Raw genomic sequence first — 19,060 nt, 5'->3', positions numbered from 1 at the left:
GTCCCTTTGTGTGGATTTTATAAGCAGGTGTGCTTGAAGGTGTGGCCTGTACAGGAAGGTCTGGAGTCAGTGGGGAGATCAGAGTTCAGCAGGAGAAGCTCTGAAAAGTTTCACCTGTTAAAGCTTTAAAATGTGCAGGTGAGTATTAATAACAATGTTTTTTTTTTGTTTTAAGTTGCACACTCAAATTATTTGCCATCAGGTTCTACCTTTACAGCTTTGACATTTTTGAAAGTGATAATCAGTGCAGATGGTTGACACCTGCGCACTGAATGAAGGCTGAGATATTACTAACTTCCTGAATTTATTTGGCTTCAGGTCTTGGTCTTGAAAAAAGAAAAACAGTTTAAGATAATTACTCAAGTGACGTGACTTGATCTTGGCTCTGAGATCACAAATATTTAATGGAAAATTTGCAAACTGGGGGAGTGGAACTTAAAATGTATATAAGCTAAAAAGGCTTTAAATGAGTTGTAATATGTGTCAGATCTAGTGTTTATGTAGCTGACAAAAACAGCTTTAAGGAAGTGGGTCTTCACTCACAAAACCTCCTAGTATAAAGGGTTGCTCCTAGTGATGAAAATCTTAGAAATTACCATGTTCGATTCATTAAGTTTTATAAGAGTTTCCCCCTTAAAGGTGAGACTAGATCGTGGTAAAGATAAGTAATTTACAAAGCACTTCAGCCCTTAACAGAGCTCCTACGGTGAATGACTATTATGATTAGGAAGGAGGACTTTTATGAGGCCTAAGAGTTTCTTGCAGAGGAGAAAATAGTAGAAAGACAAAGAATTTGGAGAAACTTCTCCAAATGCTGAAATGCTGCAGATGAGATTGTGCAGGGAAAATGTTTGTGGTTTCTGTAGATTCTCATTGGAGATCCGCTCTCATCCCCCATCCAATAAAATATTGATATAACACCAAAAATAAAGAGATGACATAAGATATTTAGAAATTGGAAAAATGTTACACTGCAGCATTTGGTCTGTCTTGACCTTCAATCAGCAGAGTGATCACACTAACTAATACAATGCTTTCAGTCTCATTTTTTAATGCAATTCATTTCTTTTCCACTGGGTGTCCACCACACACCTTTTTTGATCTACCAATAACATCTATTAAAGAAGTGTGTCATAACTAGAAACAGGTCCACCACACCTCCTCAATATGGTAAAAGTAAAACAACTCCTTGTCTGAAAGTTTTAAGTTAAGTTAGGAGCTCTCTGGGAGTGTTCTCAGATTGTTAGGCCCCTGATGTACTCTTTAAGTTGTGATTTTTATATTTTATAATCACAGTATTTGGTCAACAAGTCAGTAAAATACCAAATGCGTCTCTTTAACTTACAGGCCGAACATGTTGCAGCTCCTGCACGTTGCTGTGTTGTGGCTCTACCTTCTCCTCCCCTCGCTGCTCTGTGACAACCTGCTCTGCTACTACAGCCCCATCCTGGAAAAGGAGAACACATTTGAGCTCATTGTGACTGAGTGCCCCCCTGACGAGCTGTGCTACAAGGGGGATGGTCGCTATGGCAACCACAGCGCCCTGTCCACCAGGGGCTGCATGGCAAAGAAGGACTGCAGCCAAGTGCACAGCATCCGAGTCAAAGGAACCGTCTACACCATGACCTATGACTGCTGTGACAAGCCGCACTGTAACTCCTGCCTGGGCATCGCAGCCAAATCCCTCTCCATCACTGTAACACTCATGACTGCAGTTGTGATGGTCGTCAGCTGGTGACTGAAGACATCTATGTTACGAGTATCTTTAGAGTTTCACGTTGAGGGGAAATATGCTTATATGGTTCAAGATGAGTAAGCAGCGCTCTGCTGCCTCAGCATGAAGTAATGCAGAGGGCCTGCAGAGATATTTGGTGAACACCCAGTCTGAAGACACTGAGGTGTGCATCAAGGAGATGGCTTCATGATTTCAACATGTTTTTTGACAAAATTTTGGTAACAGAAAATCATTTTTTATCATGTTTTAATGTTTATAAATAAAAATTTGAATAGTAATATTGTTTTTTTTGGTGGGGGGGTTCTCACACCAACATACACACACCAGTTGAGGTTGGCAACATATTTTTCCTATTGTCAACAAATACGTGTTTCCTTATTCTGATAAAATCTATTCCTCTGTGCCAGAGAGCACCACTGTTTTCCAAAAACTATTTAAAACAACCATCAATGAGCCACACTTTCCTATTTAGTGACATGTCACTTCACCTCAGTGAACACAGGCACTTCAGTTTATCTTGAGTTTATTTTTAGTGGGAAACAGCTTAAGTACTATGGGCAGTGAGGGAGTGTTGGAAAGTACTGAAAGACATACTGTATCCTTAACTAGGTTTACATGCACACTATTACCCAGTGAGATTCAGAAAATGACAATATTCTGGATTTGATGCGGGGTGTGTAAAGAGCATAATGTTTTTGGATACTCTGAAATAGACCTTTTTCTGATGAATTTTCCGATTACGACAAGTGGGACATGCCTAAGACTGTTTTCACGTCAATACGTGTTTCCCTCTACCGATACCTGAACCAAACCATTAGCCCCAACTCTAACTACAAACAGGGTGCTAGGAGGGAAACACTACTGACAGGGGAACACAGTTTGGTACAAAACTAATATTGGGTTTGAGGTGTATTCTTTGGACATGTACAGGGCTTACAATGCATTCAGAATATGCATCTTAGCTGGAATTTTTAGCTGTTTAGGGTCAGCTCTCTCCACTAGCTAACAGTTTGCAAAGCTGGGGTGCATGCCCAAAAGAGAAGCCCACATTTCAGCCCACATTTTAGGGCAAAAACTGAATATTCTGTGCATGTAAACTTAGTCATTGCTGATATTTATTGACAATAAGAAAAGTAATAAGAAATGCCAGGCTCAGCTGTTTAGAATGAAAGAGAGCAGCTCAAACGATGTGTACAGTATGAGGTTTGGACAGTTCTTTATTTCCCTTTAATAAGGCTGCTGGGTCTCCCCATAGTGGATATACATATATATACAGGAGATTGCTATACTGGAGTTACACTGAGGGCAGAGGGTCCATATTACACAGACTTCAAAAAACAACACTAATAGAGCCTCACCTCCAGGTATCAGAAATCAGCAGAGATAGATAGATAGATAGATAGAGAGAGAGAGAGAGAGAGAGAGAGAGAGAGAGACAGAGAGAGAGGGATGGGAAGGGGGGAAACAGCACATGAGAAGAGGGAAGAGAAAGAAGAGGGGAGATGATGCAGTCTGAGAGCCGGACTCGACTGCCTAATAACTTAACACTAGAAAAAAACATACAGATTTCACGCACAGTGCATCTTAAATAGGTTACGTGAAGAACCATTTACCATAAATATCTGTATTTTCGGGAACCAACATATATAAAAAATGATTTTAAAAAAAAAACAACAAAATTCAATGTCCAGTCTTTAATTTTTTTCTCCTTTTCCTGTCGTGCAAATCGTTCTTTTGTTACTTCTTCCTGTGGATGGCGGGCTTTTTCTCCGCCCTGCCCACATCCATTACAGATAAACGAGGAAAAGGAAACAGAACCCAGCACCCCCCTCCCCTCCCCCGCTTAAAAGCATATGAATTAGTAGAAAACGAACAAACAAATGAACAGAACACCACAGTCAACTCATCACAAAAAGAACCCACAGACACACAGAACAGCAAGAACACAGTACTCTTTTTTTTTTCTTTTTCTTTTTTGAGCTTCTTCATCACCGTTATTCCTCTTAATGGTCAGTATCATCGTTGTGGTCGTTCTCCTGGCGTACTGGTTGGCGGCAGTGGAGCGGCCCTCCCTCCCGACGGCTCAGTGGAACTGGGAGGCAACTCTCCGATCGGCTGGTCAGTTCAGCAGTGATATATTATCTCTCAATTTCACAGTGTGGTAGGAAAAGGAGGATGAGGAGGAGGAGGGGGAGGTGACGGGGAGGTAAGCCAGAGGGAGGTGGGAACAGGAATCAGAGGAACCACAGCAACAATTAGAAAACAACCAGAAACCCCGACCGTCCATGAAAAAAAAAGTAAACAAAATGGCCGCTTCACTCCTTTCTTCTGAGTTTCTTTCCTGCCGACCCGTGTGGTTGGGAAGGCCTTGATTGGCTGGCGTAAGCTGATTGGATGGCCTGTGTTTGCGGCGGAGGCTGGGGAGACATGGGTGAGGGAAGTCTAAGGCTGATTGGAATCCGCTGGTGGACGGGACTCGACAGGACGATATGTCTTCAGGAGCAAAAGGATGGGCATGGCGGGTCAATGTGTGGTTGGCAGGTCAGAGGGCGAATCCCTTCTTGGTGGGTTCAGGCACGCTGTTGCAGTGCCCGCCTCTTGCGGCTGTAGTAGTGACGCGCGCCGGTCTGTCTGGCAAAGTTCATCATGTAGTTTTGTTTACGGGTGCTGGAGGGATACAAAGACAGTGAAAGAGGGGGGGAAGAGGAGGAGTGTGAACATTAGTGAACCGAGCAGAGGGCACTAAAAATCCACACGTTCCCATGCGCACACTCGTATCCATGCACGCGAACACACGGATGGTTGAATGCGGCTTTCGTACTCACTCACATCCATGTTCATGCTGGCATTTTTAACCGTATTTCAGCCGTAACCTCAAACACTCAACACCTGTATGGGTCTCATGGCACGGAGAATGGGTGGCGCTACTCTACACAACTGGATTTGTTTACGTTCTGCACAAATGAGATGCAGCTAGATGGTGAACACGGCGTAAACTACACGCATCTAAGACCAAATGTCACAGGACAAGACATGGGACACAGAGTCTACAAACATACTACCACAGATGCTGGGGGGAGGGGAACTCTGACACTGAGTGTTTGAGGTCAGAGTTAACAGCCATCACTGGGAGGAAAGAAAAATAAGTAAACCAAGGCCAGAAAAGTGCGGGGTCGTGAGCAGAGAAAGGGGTGGTTTTGAAACTAAGAGACACAGAGAAAAGCTGCGGAAGATCGCTCTTGCTTAGCCTGTTCATTGCCTCTTCCATCCAGCAGGGCGGTGCCATTGAGCCAGGAGTGCAGCCAGGGCAGGCAGGGGGCCTCTGCGAAGCAGGGGGTTCAGGAGGGGTGGGGGTGGGTAGGAGATGGTGTGTGTGTTTGTGTGTGTGGGTGTGTGTGTGATGGTTGATGCTGTGGAGGTGGTAGTGTGAAGGCGGATGGGAGGGATGGCTGATAATCTGCATGTGTTTGAGAGTGTGTGCACTCGTTGATCTCATTTTTGTTGCGAGGGTAGTGAGGCGGGAGCTCCTGGCCCAGAGTCATGTTGTTGTTGTCCACAGACAGACAGACAGCCATGAGTGAAGAAGGGATGGAGAGCTGTCGCAACAGTCAATCCATAAAGCCATGCAAGGAGCTGGATGGAGGAGCTTAGTCAGATGAATCTCCTCTGCCAAATAGACCTTCATTTGAAAGAAATGATGCGAGGTGCCCTGCATTGCAGCTGATGTTATTTAATGAGTAAAACAAAGACTTTTAGTGCTTGGGCTGAAGTTTGATGAATGCTTGAACCCACACGCAGCAATCTTTTTTCAAGTAAGATCACTGAATGGTGCGCATCGACTGCTAAATTAGTAGCGAGGTCATAAACGCTGCAACAGTTTGCAGTACAGATAGGAGCAAAAACCAAACAGACAGATATAGGTATAGTGATGGATTACATCACACATATACACACAAACACATTGACATTTGCATGTAAAGTATCGCGTTAAAAATGCCTTGAGGACTGTGTAAACTGCATACATTCAAACTCAACGCCATTTATTAGGACTTTTTCATCTGGTGACATTTGCTGAACCCTTTTAGAGGATGCCATTACAAAAAATCTGCCATCGCTCAAGATTTTTTCCGCTCTGTTCATTCTTCTATTCACTGTGTGGTTGTGAAAATTGTTGTGAGCTGTCTCTGTGTGTTGGATCATTTTGTCAGCGAGCCTCCACCTGGACACTGTGAGCAGCTGGCCTGCCCGTTGACCTGCCTGTGGCCTGAGTTAAGGCGAGGGCATGAAGATGACTGTGGCAATGATGAGGAGGGCTGGGCGTGTCGGTGGAAGTGTGGGAGAGTGTGCGAAGTGTAACAGGAAGAAGAGAGGGTCGGGATGGGGGGGGGGTTGAGGGAGGGGGCTGCATTCAGGAAGAGGCGGAGAACTTACCTCACACTACAGCCATGCCAGAGGGAGCAGAATACAGAAGAGAGCAGAGGTTAGAGCGCGAGAGGGGAGAAGCAGGAGGAGGGGACTGCTGTCTCGCAGAAAGGTCTGGGGGGGTAGGAGCCCCGGCCTGGGGAGGCAGGGGCCCAAAAGCGGGGAGAAGGGAGGAGAGAGAAGAGGCATAAAGATAGTCAAAGGTTCAAGGAGGAAGAAGTGATAGTGGGTGGGCAAGACAGAGAATGAGGAAGAGAGAAGAATGCAGAGCAGAAGAGTGAAGAGAAATGTAACAAAGATGGAGGGAAAGTGAGAGATAACCACAAGTAGAAGAAAAGGCAGAGAGCAAGATATACAGCAGTAATCCATCCGTTGTATGCCAGAATGGGATGAGGAAAAGGGGAAAAGGAGGAAGAGCGAGTTTTGAGGAAGGAAAGGAGGAGGATGTTAGGCATGTTATGATGCGGCACAAGCAGAGGAGTGAGCATGATCAAACACGTCAGGGACATTAAGCAGCGGGAAGGAAAGGCGTGTGGAGCAAAAGAAAAGATTGAGCAGGAGTAGGAGTGAGAGGAAGAATGTGTGAAGGAGTGGAGGAGTGGTGAACAGAGAGAAATAAACAACAGAGCAAAGTGTGAGGATCACGGTCACTCTTTTCAGCAGACACTGTTGAAAACCGTGCGAGAGCGAGGGGAGGGAGTGGGACAGGTCACGACCACGTAGACCAGGGACAGCTCAGGTTAGGCATAAATGTGTGTGTGTGTGTGTGTGTGTGTTTGTATATCAATATAAGAGTGCCTTACGGGGTTATATGCAGCATTTGAAATGCATTGGGTACACATCTGAATGAACAATCAGCACCCACATCAGGGGGAACATTGCTCTGATACCCACAGCAACATGCAGAAAATGCATTCCAAATGTTTTATGATACTGCCATGTTAAGATTATGCTAGCTGAGTGTAGACCATGTTCATGATATCTTCAGTGCCCTGCAGAATCTCCAGCTTTGCCACTTTGATTTGAAAACTGGCCTCGTCTTCCACATAGAGCAAGTGTTTTCTAATCCCGGTTACAGACTAAAATGCAATATAAATGTAAAAAGGGAAAGAAAGAAAGAGAGAAACAATCAGTGAATCAGTGCAGGGTGTCTGCAGGTTGCAAAACAAATTGATTCTTTTTTTTATTCCCAGTAGAATGAAATGCAGGACTATTTTTGCACATGAAATGAATGTGAAAATGAAAACAATAGACCAGTCAGATTAAAGGCCTGTCTGACAACGCTGATTTCACAGCAGGTTATGACAGCAGCTGTACTGTCACAGATGTGAAGCCACCGTCACAGTTTTCTTATTGAATTTAATGTTCTTAGTTCAGTGCTTTGTGTCATGCCTTATAATGTCCACGAGGGAGCAGGTGGGGTAACTTTAATCGCAGCCCAGTCACCAGAAGAAAATGTTGCCATAGTACATTTCTGCAAACCATGGATACGTAACATTTATATGTTTCATACGTGTCATATCATATTCCTAGTGTGACGCTGTTGTGATACATGTATATGAGCAGACTGTCATTAGGAGTTGGAGGAGATGGTGGATGGTGTGACACCGAGGCAACATGCCTGCCAAACTGCACATCACAGCAGACCACTGTTTGAGATCAACAAACAACAAAACCAGTTGTTCATTAGCAAGACATCGAGGTGTTTCTTCCGGCTATTCCACCCGTGCTTGCGCCACCGAACATGGGTGCTTTTAGCCGCACGCTGTAACATATCCAGTGGTGTTTATGCCACCGAACGTGAGTTTTTTTTAGCGACCCATCGCTGCATTTCCAGAAGTGTTGTGATCTTTTCTTAACCAGTGGTTTTGTGCCCAAACATAACCACACATTAAAAATGACGTTGAAATGTGAAATAACATACAATGTAACCTAAGCGTAGTTTGCAGAACGTAAAATGCTGACATTTATTCTGGCGATCAGGTTGGTAAATGAGTGAATACTGTAAATTACTAATGGATATGTGAATGGGTGCTTCACATCAAATGAGTGCCTCAGTAAGAAAATGAATGGCTACCTTTTTAAATGGGATTTTAAGATTTGAATGTTTAACTAGATCTATGACCTTTTAAAGTTTTAAGCATTACACATTTTTTTTAGACTTTTTAGTCACTGCAGTAAAAAAAACGACATAAATTCTTGATGATTTGTTCTTTATATGGGAGATGCATGGTTTCTACAAGACACTGAAAATATGATGATCTGACAGCCGGAGTTGATCTGTTGTACACAGAACAGCCATCCACAGACAGAACTCTTCACAGCAAAGCACACTGCAGTCATTTTTCTACTCTGCTCGCCTCACACCAGAAGCTGTGATGAGCATTTTAAACAAACTGCTGAGAGGTCGGTTGTAGGTCATAAGCAGCACACATGTAGATGTGCTTTCAAAATATGTGTGTGGACTGCATCCCTGAGTTTGTTAGAGGACCGTTTCTACAGGTGAGGCTGAGGCAGAGGTAGAGGCGGGGGCAGATCGGGGCTCTTTTGGGGGCCAGTCTGGGGTGCCGAGGGCCGGCTAGTAATTGGGTACTCACAGAACTACTTCCACATGGTCCAACGCCCACTGGTCATGTCCTGCACCGTCATGCCGTGGCTGCCACCATCGCAGCATCACCCCTTTAACCCTCGCCTCTCTGGAGAGACCATGGAAACATTGGGGGGTCAGTGAGGGTATGTCAGCAGCTAAAGTCCCTTCTAACCAGCCTGATGAAGTTAGCCACACTGGCTTAAACAATACCACTTTCTAATAAGGCACCCTTTTTAAAGAGTTTGAAGGTTGTAACTGAAAATTTCTTCTTACAATCAATGATTTAAAATGCATTATAGTTAAGTTACAAACCATTATAAAGAACACGCTTGTGATTGTAAAAAAAAATACTCATCTGGTGTTTATCCTTCTGCCTTATGACACTGGCTTTGCCTTTTTAGCTTGCTCTTTCTGTGTCAGGAACACTCCTCAAATGTGCTTACCTTCTGGTTAACAGCTGCAGAGCATCTGGGCCAAGATCAGTTCATTGACATTTGATTTTTATTAATTCAGATTTAAGGGGAAAGCTGTAAAAAGTATTAAAGAGCCCAAGTGACAATACTTTTTTTAAACCATGTCCATATTGTGTTTTTTATATGCTTCAAGGCATAATGAGCAAAAGAAGCAGTCAGCACCATAACTAAGAATTTCTACCTTAGAACTGCAGTGCACCAATGATAGTCTCAAGAACACAGACTCTGACTTTTAAGGGTTTTATTTGTCACAGCTCTAAGGAAATAATCCTTGAAAGATGAGAAGCAGGCGTCTCTACATATTGGTAATTTGCAAGTGAAGTTTCATTTTCACTAGCTGGAATAGCTGGCGATCAGGAACAGGGTTTATCTATCATTAGCAACATAATATTAGCTGTTTATTAAAGTAGTAAAGCCGAAAGCTCACATTATATATTACAGTTTAGAAGCAGAGGTTTCTGTGTTTGATGAGCTGAGTCAAAGCTTAGCAGTTACACTTGAGCTGCAGGCAAGTGGCTGAGGGCGGTGCTGATATTCATACTGAATGAGGCAAAAGTTAAATCTAAGCAATCTTGAAGCATGAGAGGATGTTTTTTGGGGTAAAAAAACTTCTAAATATGTAATTCTGATGACCAGATTGAATGAGAGAGAGAAACTTTATTTATTTAGAGGTCTACCTGCAGATCATTCACTAGTTGATGGTTTATTAGATTGCCATTTACATTACCATTATCATTTGTGACATTTATAAAAAATAATAAAATATATATTATAATAAATAAATAATATATAATTAAATATGTATATATGTGTGTGTATATATATATATATATATACACATATATATATATGTGTGTGTGTGTGTGTGTATATATATATATATATATATATATATACACACACATATATATAAATAAAATAATAATCAAGCCATTGGTTACACCCTGTAAAACCTTTGTAAATGGTGCCTTATTAGAAAACAGCACATTTGAACTGCATGTCTGTGTGTGTCACTCACAGTGGGATGTTGTAGGAGACTCTCTGGGCCTTTATGAAGTCTTTTGGCTGGTGCTGGGCAATTACGTGCCAGCTGACTCCATTGTTGACACTGTATTGCAGCAGCACAGCCCGGTCAACTGTGTCAGCCTGATCCAGAGCTATGTTACAGCTGTCTGTCTGTGCCACACTGCCGATCTGCAGCACAAACATGATCTTACTGTAGGGAGACAGAGGACGGAAAAAAAGAAAAGGTTGAAGAAAGGAAACATTAAAGGTTGATAATACAGATCCAGATGAGGAGAAAAGTCGTCCGTGGTAGCTATGAGTTAGGTAGGTGTATGTTTACAGAATTTGTTTATATACAGTTTGTTTTGGTAGTACCTGTACCTGGCTCTAGTGAGGTCCAGCGGTTTGGTAACTGCCTGCCTCATCTTACAGCCATTGAAGTAGAGTGAGTCTCCGTGCGCATGTGGTGAGAGCTGCCCACAGCCACTGCCCACTCCACCGCCCTGGATCAACTGCCAGCTCTCCTGAGACACGCTGCCGGACTCAAAGTTGTCCTTGATGGAGCTAGGCAGGTCGCTACTGGAGAGGGAACAGTCATCACCTGTTGAGGTGAGAGAAAGCAGAGGGGAGGTGATGAAACTGGATGAAATACAGTTAATGGTGGGGTTGACACAACAGTGCAAGGCCATGTTTTCAGCAACTGTGATGGAAAACTGCATCCAAGTCATTTCTTTAGAAAAGCAGTCACATTTTGTTCAGTTTTGTTGCAAATTGTTTTACATTGTACATTGCGTCATTTTACTTCGCAAAGACACTCTACTTAGCACATTTTTCCTGAACAGTACCACTGACAAACAACTGAGTGTGTATGTAGCAGGTTAGATATAATATGCTGGCCCACCATGGTGCCCCTCATCACAGATGCAGACCACTCCATTTGTACAGTAGCCGTGGCCGCTGCAGAGCCCCGGACAGGCCTCGCCGATGTAAACGTGGTCCACTCCCCAGCTCTGCCGCTCTCCTGTCCCCTCTTTTTGAATCCAGCGGAACTGGGTAGCCCTGGAATTACAAAACCAAACACAAAAGGCTAACACTTATCCAACTAGCAGCAGAGACAACATTGAAATACTAGATGGGCACTCACAGAGCGCAGACCTCCGTTAAGGGTGTGTATCCACCCTGTGATTTGAACCTGTTTCAAAATTTGACGAGCTCTTCGTTGGCCCTTGCTTCATCCTTCCAACAAGTTACATGAAAAATGGGCCAGAGGTTTTTCCATAATCTTACACCTGACAAACCAAACTAAAAGCACCTTGTTGGCAGAGGTAAATGTATTTGTATGCTCCTACCCTGAGGAGACGTGGTCTGGCAGCTGGACAGTGATCCTGGTCCACGTTGAGCTGTTAACTGGACTATAGATCGTGGACTCGTGGAACTGGAAGGGAGAGCAGCCCACGTTGTTGACTGAGGAGGGGAGACACTCCGACTGTACCAGCTGCCACGAGTCAGACCTGAAGGCAGAGGAAGAGAGCTCAAAACTGTCCACGTAAAAATACCTTACATGAAAGAAAAATAATAATTTTACAAATGAGAACATTTATAAGGCTTAAGGTCCAGATTTAGCGGCATCTAGCAGTAAGGTTGCAGAAATTCAACTTCTTCCGTGTGTCAAGCATGTGGGGGAACAACGGTGGCTGATGTGAAAACGCCAATGGCCATAACTATCGCAATTTTTTGATTTGTCCATTTCGGGCTACTCTTGAACAGCATGGTGGACTCCCTGGGAGAGGATCCACTCCATATGTAGATAAAAATGGCTAATTCTAAGGTAATGAAAACACAACAATACTTATTTCCAGTTGATTAGACACTGATAAAAAATATAGTTATAAATATTATTTACCATTTCTGCCAATAAATTCCCCTTAATCCTACACACTGGACCTTTAAAAGGTTAATGGTGGGTGTTAAGTCAGACTAGTGCTTTAAGCTATTGAGCCTATTGACCAAACATTTAACGCTGATGTTGTAGATCATGTCATTACATGCTCTGTTTTTTTCCGCTTATTAACGAATGTCTGCTTCCACAATAGCTGGAAAATGTTTGTGTGTTGTCTGTTTACTGCTGAAATAGAAAAGATACATCAGCAGTTGTTTTATAACTATATTAAAGTGATTTCCTTTATTTGGGCCTCACTGTGTCGTACCTTGCATCCTTCCTGTACTGTAGCAGGACGGAATGGTGGTCTTCACAGGTGTCAGCCTCACAACCGACAACAATCTGCATCAACAGGAGAGAGTGAACAAATAAAGCCTCAATGTACAGCATAGCTCTTGATAAAGCAGGTTTGCAGCTGTCTTGCACCAGAGTACCTTAAACTGTAGAATATATCCCGGCTGCACTATGAGCTCTCGAGTGGCGAGGATGTTGTGTGTCTTGTCTTGGTTCTTGTTTGGCCAGTACAGGTGGAATGAGGGGTTTCCGCAAAAGCCAGCTGTGCGGACTGCATTAGGATAGAAACTCCAGCTTTCCTCATGAGAAACACCCTCTGGTGAGAGGTAAAGACATAACAAGAGAGGAGGAGGAAAATTCAAAGGGATTTCCAGAACATGAATTAATTTGTCCTGACAGGTGAGCTGTGTGCTCTGGTTACAACAGCACAAACAAACTCACCATCATCAAAGGTGTCAAGCAGAGTGGATGGGTTGATGTCTGACCCCCCCACCAGGATGTTGTCTATGGCCCACTGTGCTCTCTCCAGGCTTGGAGTAGTGAGGCCAGAGGAAATGGTAAATGGCTGCCACCAGCGGAGACGAGTAGCATTGGTCAGGGCTCCCTCTGGGAGGACGATGTAATCCCTCCTCACTGACACATACTTCAGATAGTCCATCTCATGCAACAGCGTCCACGACACACCTGAGGAACAGATATGGACAGAATGAGAAAATAAATGAAGCAATCATGATGATGAGAAAGGAAAAATACACAATGCACTGAATGCACGCATGATGATCGTGCACCTCCATCAGTAGAATAATCCAGCAGCACTCCCTCTTTACGACAAGTTGGACGGTGGCACATGGTCATGTTATCTTCACTTCCGATCCGGGCCCAGTACTCTACAAACCTATCAACAAAAACACAGTGTAAAATGCGGAGCAGCACAATATTTAAGATAAACAGATATTAATTGCCTTGGTTGACAGGAGCTGAGTACTAACTTTGCTCCTCGGAGATCCAGATCTGCAGTGACAGCCTGTCTGGCATCAGCTCCTCCAAAGTACAGGGCTGTCCCCTCTACCAGCACACCACAGTCAGTACAGGGCCTACCACCCTCCAGCACCTGCCACTGAGGGCCTGCTGCCCCCTCCCAGTCAAAACGCTCCTTCAGAGATGCCTATGGCAAAAAACACATACACATACCATCTAAATTCTACTTAACTTTTTTTTTGTAATTGGAGTTTTTCTTTGAACTGACTGAGAGTGAGACTTTACCTTTAGAGCAGTGCTGGCGTAGCAGTTTGGTCCAGTGAATCCTGGATCACAGAGACAGCGTTGATCCAGACAATCTCCATGTCCCCCGCAGTGGCTGTCACACGCTGGCCCGATGTAAAAGTTCTCCACACCCCATTGGATGTCTGAGTGCTGCTGGAAAAAACGGAATCGCACGGCACTGAGGAAAAAGACAAGATAGGTAAGTCAAACAACATGCATACTATTTTCATAATTTATATGACAATGCTTTTAACAATTTATATGACAATAATTTGTTGTATCAATAATTTAGGTCTTGATGGTATAATTAAATATGAAGCAGTACTGTATGTTTTATCATTAGCATGTAAAGTTAGAGGTGGGATGACTCACGTGTCAGCCAGGCTGTCAGGCAGAGGATACACCGCCCTCTTCCAGCCTTCAGCTGGGAAGAAGACGGACGGCTGGGAGACTTGACCTCCGCAGCGGGGGTCAGCAGGCAGACACTGGGGTACCAGGTACTTCCAGGTCACTCCAAAGTCCACTGAATACTGAACATGAATTTGCCGGTCTGCGTGACGCTCTGGCACGCTGCAGCCTACTGCAATCTAAATAAACACACACATATCAACAAGGTCATTCAAGCATCATACTGTGGCAAATATGACATTCTAACTTAATTTCATTCAAACGTGCACTGTCATGTGCACGTTTGTGTGTCATGGACAAATGCATTACGCATTGACAAATGTATGGTTTGTGGATTGTCATGGTTTGGTATTTGAGCAGAGTCCTTCACATTTGGAGTGCTTAACGTTAGGAGTCTCTGGTGCCAGTGGTAAGAGATAAGATTGTTACACAACATTATTTTGCCTCCTCCCTAATGTAGTGATAATACATGATTGTGTGTGACGTGGGACAAACTGTATGAAGCTGAGTGAATGTAATGTAAATTTTGTTCTTTCTGTGTCAGTGCTTGTGAGCTGTACCACAATCTTCGTTCAGTAAGGACAACTGAGGCTCAAGTGTTAGTTTCTCATTCACATAAGTGAAGTCAGTTTGACCTGAGGTACAAGTCTTCCAAACAAGTTATAGTACAATGAACTTGATACACTAAAGGACATCATGCAACACAAATTTATGTTTATAGTGCGTGTATGTGTGTGTCACTTTAGGCTCATGATTTACCTTGAACTGCATGACCCAGCCCTTGTCAGGAATAATATCATGTGTGACAGCATACACCTCTCTCCCATCAGCGTTGCCACACACCATCACTCCATCAGGAGAGCTGCAGAATCGCTGCACTGAGCAGTCCTCTGAGAACAACCAGTGATCGCTCACTGAGAACAAAGAAAGAAAATGAAGCAAAAAGGGCCAAGAGGCTTGGTTAGCGACAAAAACAATATGACATTCCTGTAAATTGTTCAACTTTTCCCCCCTAGGCATTTCCAAATGGTATTATTGTAGGCGCCGCTGTCGCAAAGACAACTGGATTGCTTTCTGTTTTCCTCACTCAGAGCCTAGCAACTACCAACAACACAAGACGCATTTCATTTTGTTTTTTAAAGTTACTTTGGATACTATTTGGTAACTGGGGATAGCTATCGATAGTTACCAGGAAAATAAAAGTGCAATCCTCTTCCTGTTTTGGTTAACAAACTTCCTTTTCTCTGTAAATTGAACCTATATTTTTACATGTTTGCAGACAGAATTGCATGTGAAATAGAGGCTTATAGGGAACCAGTCTAAGCACAGATGGTGTCATTTGTTCTATAGACCTTACACTGTGCACGCAGCATTTACGTCAAAATGATAAGTAAGAGCAAAAAACTTCCACTTTAATTGAGAAATGGATTCAGAAATACCTATGGGAGTTTCCTCCTGTTCGCTCAGCTGCCCTATTCTTCCTGAGGTCCCATCAGCAGGAGCTCTCTCATGGTTGGGCAGTGCCACCCCTCCAAATGTGTCAGATATCTGCGCTCTTGGGTCTGACCCTGCTATAAGGACATTATCCAGAGCCCAATCACTGTGGTCCGCTCCCTCATGTTGTGGCTGCCACCAGCGCACACGCACTCCTTCCTGACGGGCAGCAGGGGGCAGCAGCACATTCACAAACCTGAACACAATCAAAAACATGAAGAAAGTCACAGAAGTCCTGCTTCACTATTCATTCAGTTATGTGCAGATAGTTTTGTGTCCCTGGAGATAAAACTCACCCAGGCTTGGTGTACAGATCATAGAAGATTTCTGTCAGCAGGTGCCAGTTGATTCCTCCATTCAAACTGTACTCCAGAAGCACGCCCTGGTTACGGTTGCTAGGTGGGATCATGCAGCCATACATGAAGTAGAACTGGATGAACTCAGCATTGGTCAGATTAAGGTCCACTGTCACCAGCTGACGGCTGCAGCTCTGGGCACACAGAGAAATAAAGTCTTAGTCAGTCAGGGGCTTAGCCAGCACAGTCCTGTGCTGAAGAATTCCTGACAGTCTGTTTGTCTCTCTTTCTATTTCTCTGTTTAACAGTATCATCCTTGTAAAAACAAATCCAAAGGTTTAAACACGTATGTTATCTTTATTACAGAGAAAATCATTGAAACATAACCAGAATAATAAAACTGAAGTAGGTTAAGTTTGACCTTTAACCAGAGTAGTAATTTATCTTGATACAGCTTAATTTAAGACTTTTAACGGTGCACTTAGGAGGTTTCTCTGGCAATATGTCTGTCGACATTAAGATCAGCCTGTCAATAGGTATCCCTTTACAACACTGCCCTAAGTGCCTCAGGAAAACTTAAGCTGACATAATTGCTGACAGCTACTTACTTGGTGGGTTTCTATTTAACAGATTGATAGTCGCAACAACATCTTTCGGATACTGTTGCCTCTCTTCTCTGACATTTTATTTTCATCATCTGTTTTCCCAACTCAGTCTGCTTATGCTGTTACTTTTGTAGTCCTAACTGCAGAAGTTTGATGTTTTTCTTAGCCTGAGTTGATGCTGGGTCAACTTTATTTAAGAACATGAATGCATTTGTTTGCATTTATCCCCACCAAAACCCTGAAGTATTCATGATAGAAGATGTTCTAAGAAAGTAAAAGTAAAAACTAAAAAAAGGATCAAACACCAAGGGTAGATGTATATTTACCCCACTGAAGTGCAGAGCAGCTCCAGAGGCCACGGCTCCGCACACAGTGCTGAGTTTCCCACCGGTGAGTATGTGCCAGTGGCTGAGCGAGGGAGCTCGACTGAAGCTGTCCTTCAGCTGGGAGGGCAGAGGAACCACAGGCTCATCACAGTACTCACCACCCCACTCTGGGTCACACCTGGGGAGGAGAGTGGAGTCAGATACAAAAAATCATATTCAAAGTCAAGCTTGTCATCAAGTTATAGTGAGTCTGGCAAACATCCAATATGATCATATATGATCAAATAAAACCATTTGGGTAGAACACTATTTCATTAACAGCATTCTGTATGCATGCAAGCAAAATTCAAAACGTTATTACAAAGCTTAAAAAATAAAACATTTTTACACCTTAATGCAGCAGACATAAACTACACCTCAAGCAATTTACTGTAAAAATATTGGTGTATGTATGCACAACGCTGACGTTACTTACACACAGGAGCTCTGTTGGCAGCGTCCGTGTCCAGAGCACATATCTGGGCAGCCGTCACCAATGTAGAGGTTGTCCAGAGCCCATGTCTGCTGCTTGTCAAAGGGAGCCTGCTGGAACCAACGGAATCTCGTGGCTGGAGACCTGAAGACATAAATCAAAGTCACAGATACATGTAAAATAAATAATTTATATAAAAAAATAAAAATATATACAAATAAAATATATACAGTAACAAGGAATGAAACTATAAAACAAAACAAGGCACTTCATGATTTACATCAGGTTGTAATATAGACGAAGTGTAACACCATAGCCACTGTTGGACCTTTGTTTGATGTTATTTGTTTTTAGAGCATTAAGAGTATACGGCAGAAGCAGAATAATCAGGATATGCCACAAGTTACACGAGTAAATCTATGCCATGTGCCTGAGTTCAGTTCAAGGCAGTGCTGACCTGGCATATGATGGGATAGGCAGGGTAATGCGGCCCCACTTGTTGTAAGTGTCAGAAACCAGCAGCCTTTGCAGGGTGTAGGAGGAGCAGTCAGGACTTGTAGGCAGACAGTCTCTGACCACAGGCTGCCAGGTCAAACCCAGATCCAGAGAATACTCTAACTCTACAGCTGCAGAGAGCGACAAGAAACACAATTACCAAAATTATGCACATTCAAAAAACTGCAATAAAAACTTAAAACATAAACAGTTTGTCAGTCCTAAAAACTAAAAAAACAAAATGCCATGACTTCTTTCAACATCTTTCTTTAACTGTATTTGACAACATGTGGTGGTATTAGTGAGAAACAACTAGAAAATGTTCAAATCAAAGGCATGACAACCAAACATTTTTTTTCAAAGTAATCCTCATTGGCCAATGCTCTTTTCCATGCAGACATTAATATATGAGATAAATATCATCATCATCATCATCAATATTATAGCTTAAACAATTGCTTGATTTGTTGAACCACAAAAAAGTGTAATTTACAACTATTTTAATAATTATTTCAGTCATTTTTTCACACTAAAATGCCACACAGTTGCTAGTTCCAGCTTCTAAAATGAGAGAGTCTGATTCTTTTTTAATCATATATAATGGAAAGCTGAATAGACTTTGGTTTTGGACTGTTGGTTAGACAAAACAAGACATATGAAGATGTCATTTTAGCTGTGGGAAATGTCACCAGGCATTTTTCACTATATTTTGAAATTCTATTGACAAAACGCTTTATCAATAAAACTAGAAAATAATATCATATTAATCAATAATGAAATTAACCACCAGTTACAGCCCTGGTTAGTACTGACTACTAATCACATCTTATTTACACATCTTATTGCTTACAGTAGCAGGAGTTGGTGACGGAGCAGGAAGCAGAAAAGTCAAACTGGATGAAGGCATCTTGACCCAAACTGATGTCAGTGGTAACAGCATAGCGAGTGTTGGACTTCTCTATGAATGCGAAAGCAGGCCCATCAGAGCCACAAACAGGCATTCGGGTTCCTCCAGGGTGGAGGAGCCATGAGCGCCCATCGATGGAAGAGAAATCATCCTCCAAAGGTCCCCAGCCACTGGCACTGCCACCTACTACCACCTAGGGAATAAAAGATACATGTTTGCAAAGTTTATGTGAAGAAGGCAGAGACAGTGGATTTGTCAGAGGGATGAAAAATTTAAAGTCTGGATGGATAAAAGCTTCAATGTTTCAACTGTGAATGAAAATGATTTAAAGGCCTA

At 43.0% G+C, this 19,060-nt stretch overlaps 2 protein-coding genes across 5 annotated transcripts in view; one reads left to right on the top strand and one right to left on the bottom strand.

Annotated features, from left to right (window-relative positions):
* bncr (bouncer) lies at window positions 1-2,013 on the top strand. The gene is made up of 2 exons (XM_042496581.2): window positions 1-138; window positions 1,348-2,013. Exons 1-2 carry the CDS (start codon window positions 131-133, stop codon window positions 1,736-1,738), a joined length of 399 nt encoding a protein of 132 aa, XP_042352515.2. The 5' UTR covers window positions 1-130; the 3' UTR covers window positions 1,739-2,013.
* Window positions 2,014-2,927: 914 nt separating this feature from the next.
* reln (reelin) overlaps window positions 2,928-19,060 on the bottom strand; it is a 115,067-nt gene continuing 98,934 nt past the window's right edge. Inside the window, exons 45-65 of one of the 4 annotated variants that reach the window (XM_088080436.1) lie at window positions 18,668-18,917; window positions 17,780-17,948; window positions 17,326-17,466; window positions 16,851-17,028; window positions 15,920-16,113; window positions 15,569-15,819; window positions 14,889-15,043; window positions 14,094-14,308; window positions 13,722-13,899; window positions 13,448-13,623; window positions 13,247-13,353; window positions 12,900-13,142; window positions 12,599-12,774; window positions 12,433-12,506; window positions 11,575-11,736; window positions 11,127-11,284; window positions 10,601-10,826; window positions 10,239-10,436; window positions 8,755-8,853; window positions 6,167-6,293; window positions 2,928-4,402 (exon numbers count right to left, since the gene is read on the bottom strand). In XM_088080436.1, the coding sequence (XP_087936562.1) occupies window positions 6,173-6,293; window positions 8,755-8,853; window positions 10,239-10,436; window positions 10,601-10,826; window positions 11,127-11,284; window positions 11,575-11,736; window positions 12,433-12,506; window positions 12,599-12,774; window positions 12,900-13,142; window positions 13,247-13,353; window positions 13,448-13,623; window positions 13,722-13,899; window positions 14,094-14,308; window positions 14,889-15,043; window positions 15,569-15,819; window positions 15,920-16,113; window positions 16,851-17,028; window positions 17,326-17,466; window positions 17,780-17,948; window positions 18,668-18,917 (3,471 nt within the window). In that variant the 3' untranslated portion in view covers window positions 2,928-4,402; window positions 6,167-6,172. The remainder of the gene's footprint in view (window positions 4,403-6,166; window positions 6,294-8,754; window positions 8,854-10,238; window positions 10,437-10,600; window positions 10,827-11,126; window positions 11,285-11,574; window positions 11,737-12,432; window positions 12,507-12,598; window positions 12,775-12,899; window positions 13,143-13,246; window positions 13,354-13,447; window positions 13,624-13,721; window positions 13,900-14,093; window positions 14,309-14,888; window positions 15,044-15,568; window positions 15,820-15,919; window positions 16,114-16,850; window positions 17,029-17,325; window positions 17,467-17,779; window positions 17,949-18,667; window positions 18,918-19,060) is intronic. The other 3 variants (XM_088080437.1, XM_088080438.1, XM_042495701.2) reach the window with 3 other exon arrangements.

Source organism: Plectropomus leopardus, chromosome 7 (assembly GCF_026936395.1).
Source record: "Plectropomus leopardus strain MGB_pleo_1.0 chromosome 7, ASM2693639v1, whole genome shotgun sequence".
Taxonomy (NCBI): Eukaryota; Metazoa; Chordata; class Actinopteri; order Perciformes; family Serranidae; genus Plectropomus; species Plectropomus leopardus.
This window is presented reverse-complemented; position numbering and strand designations above follow the sequence as displayed.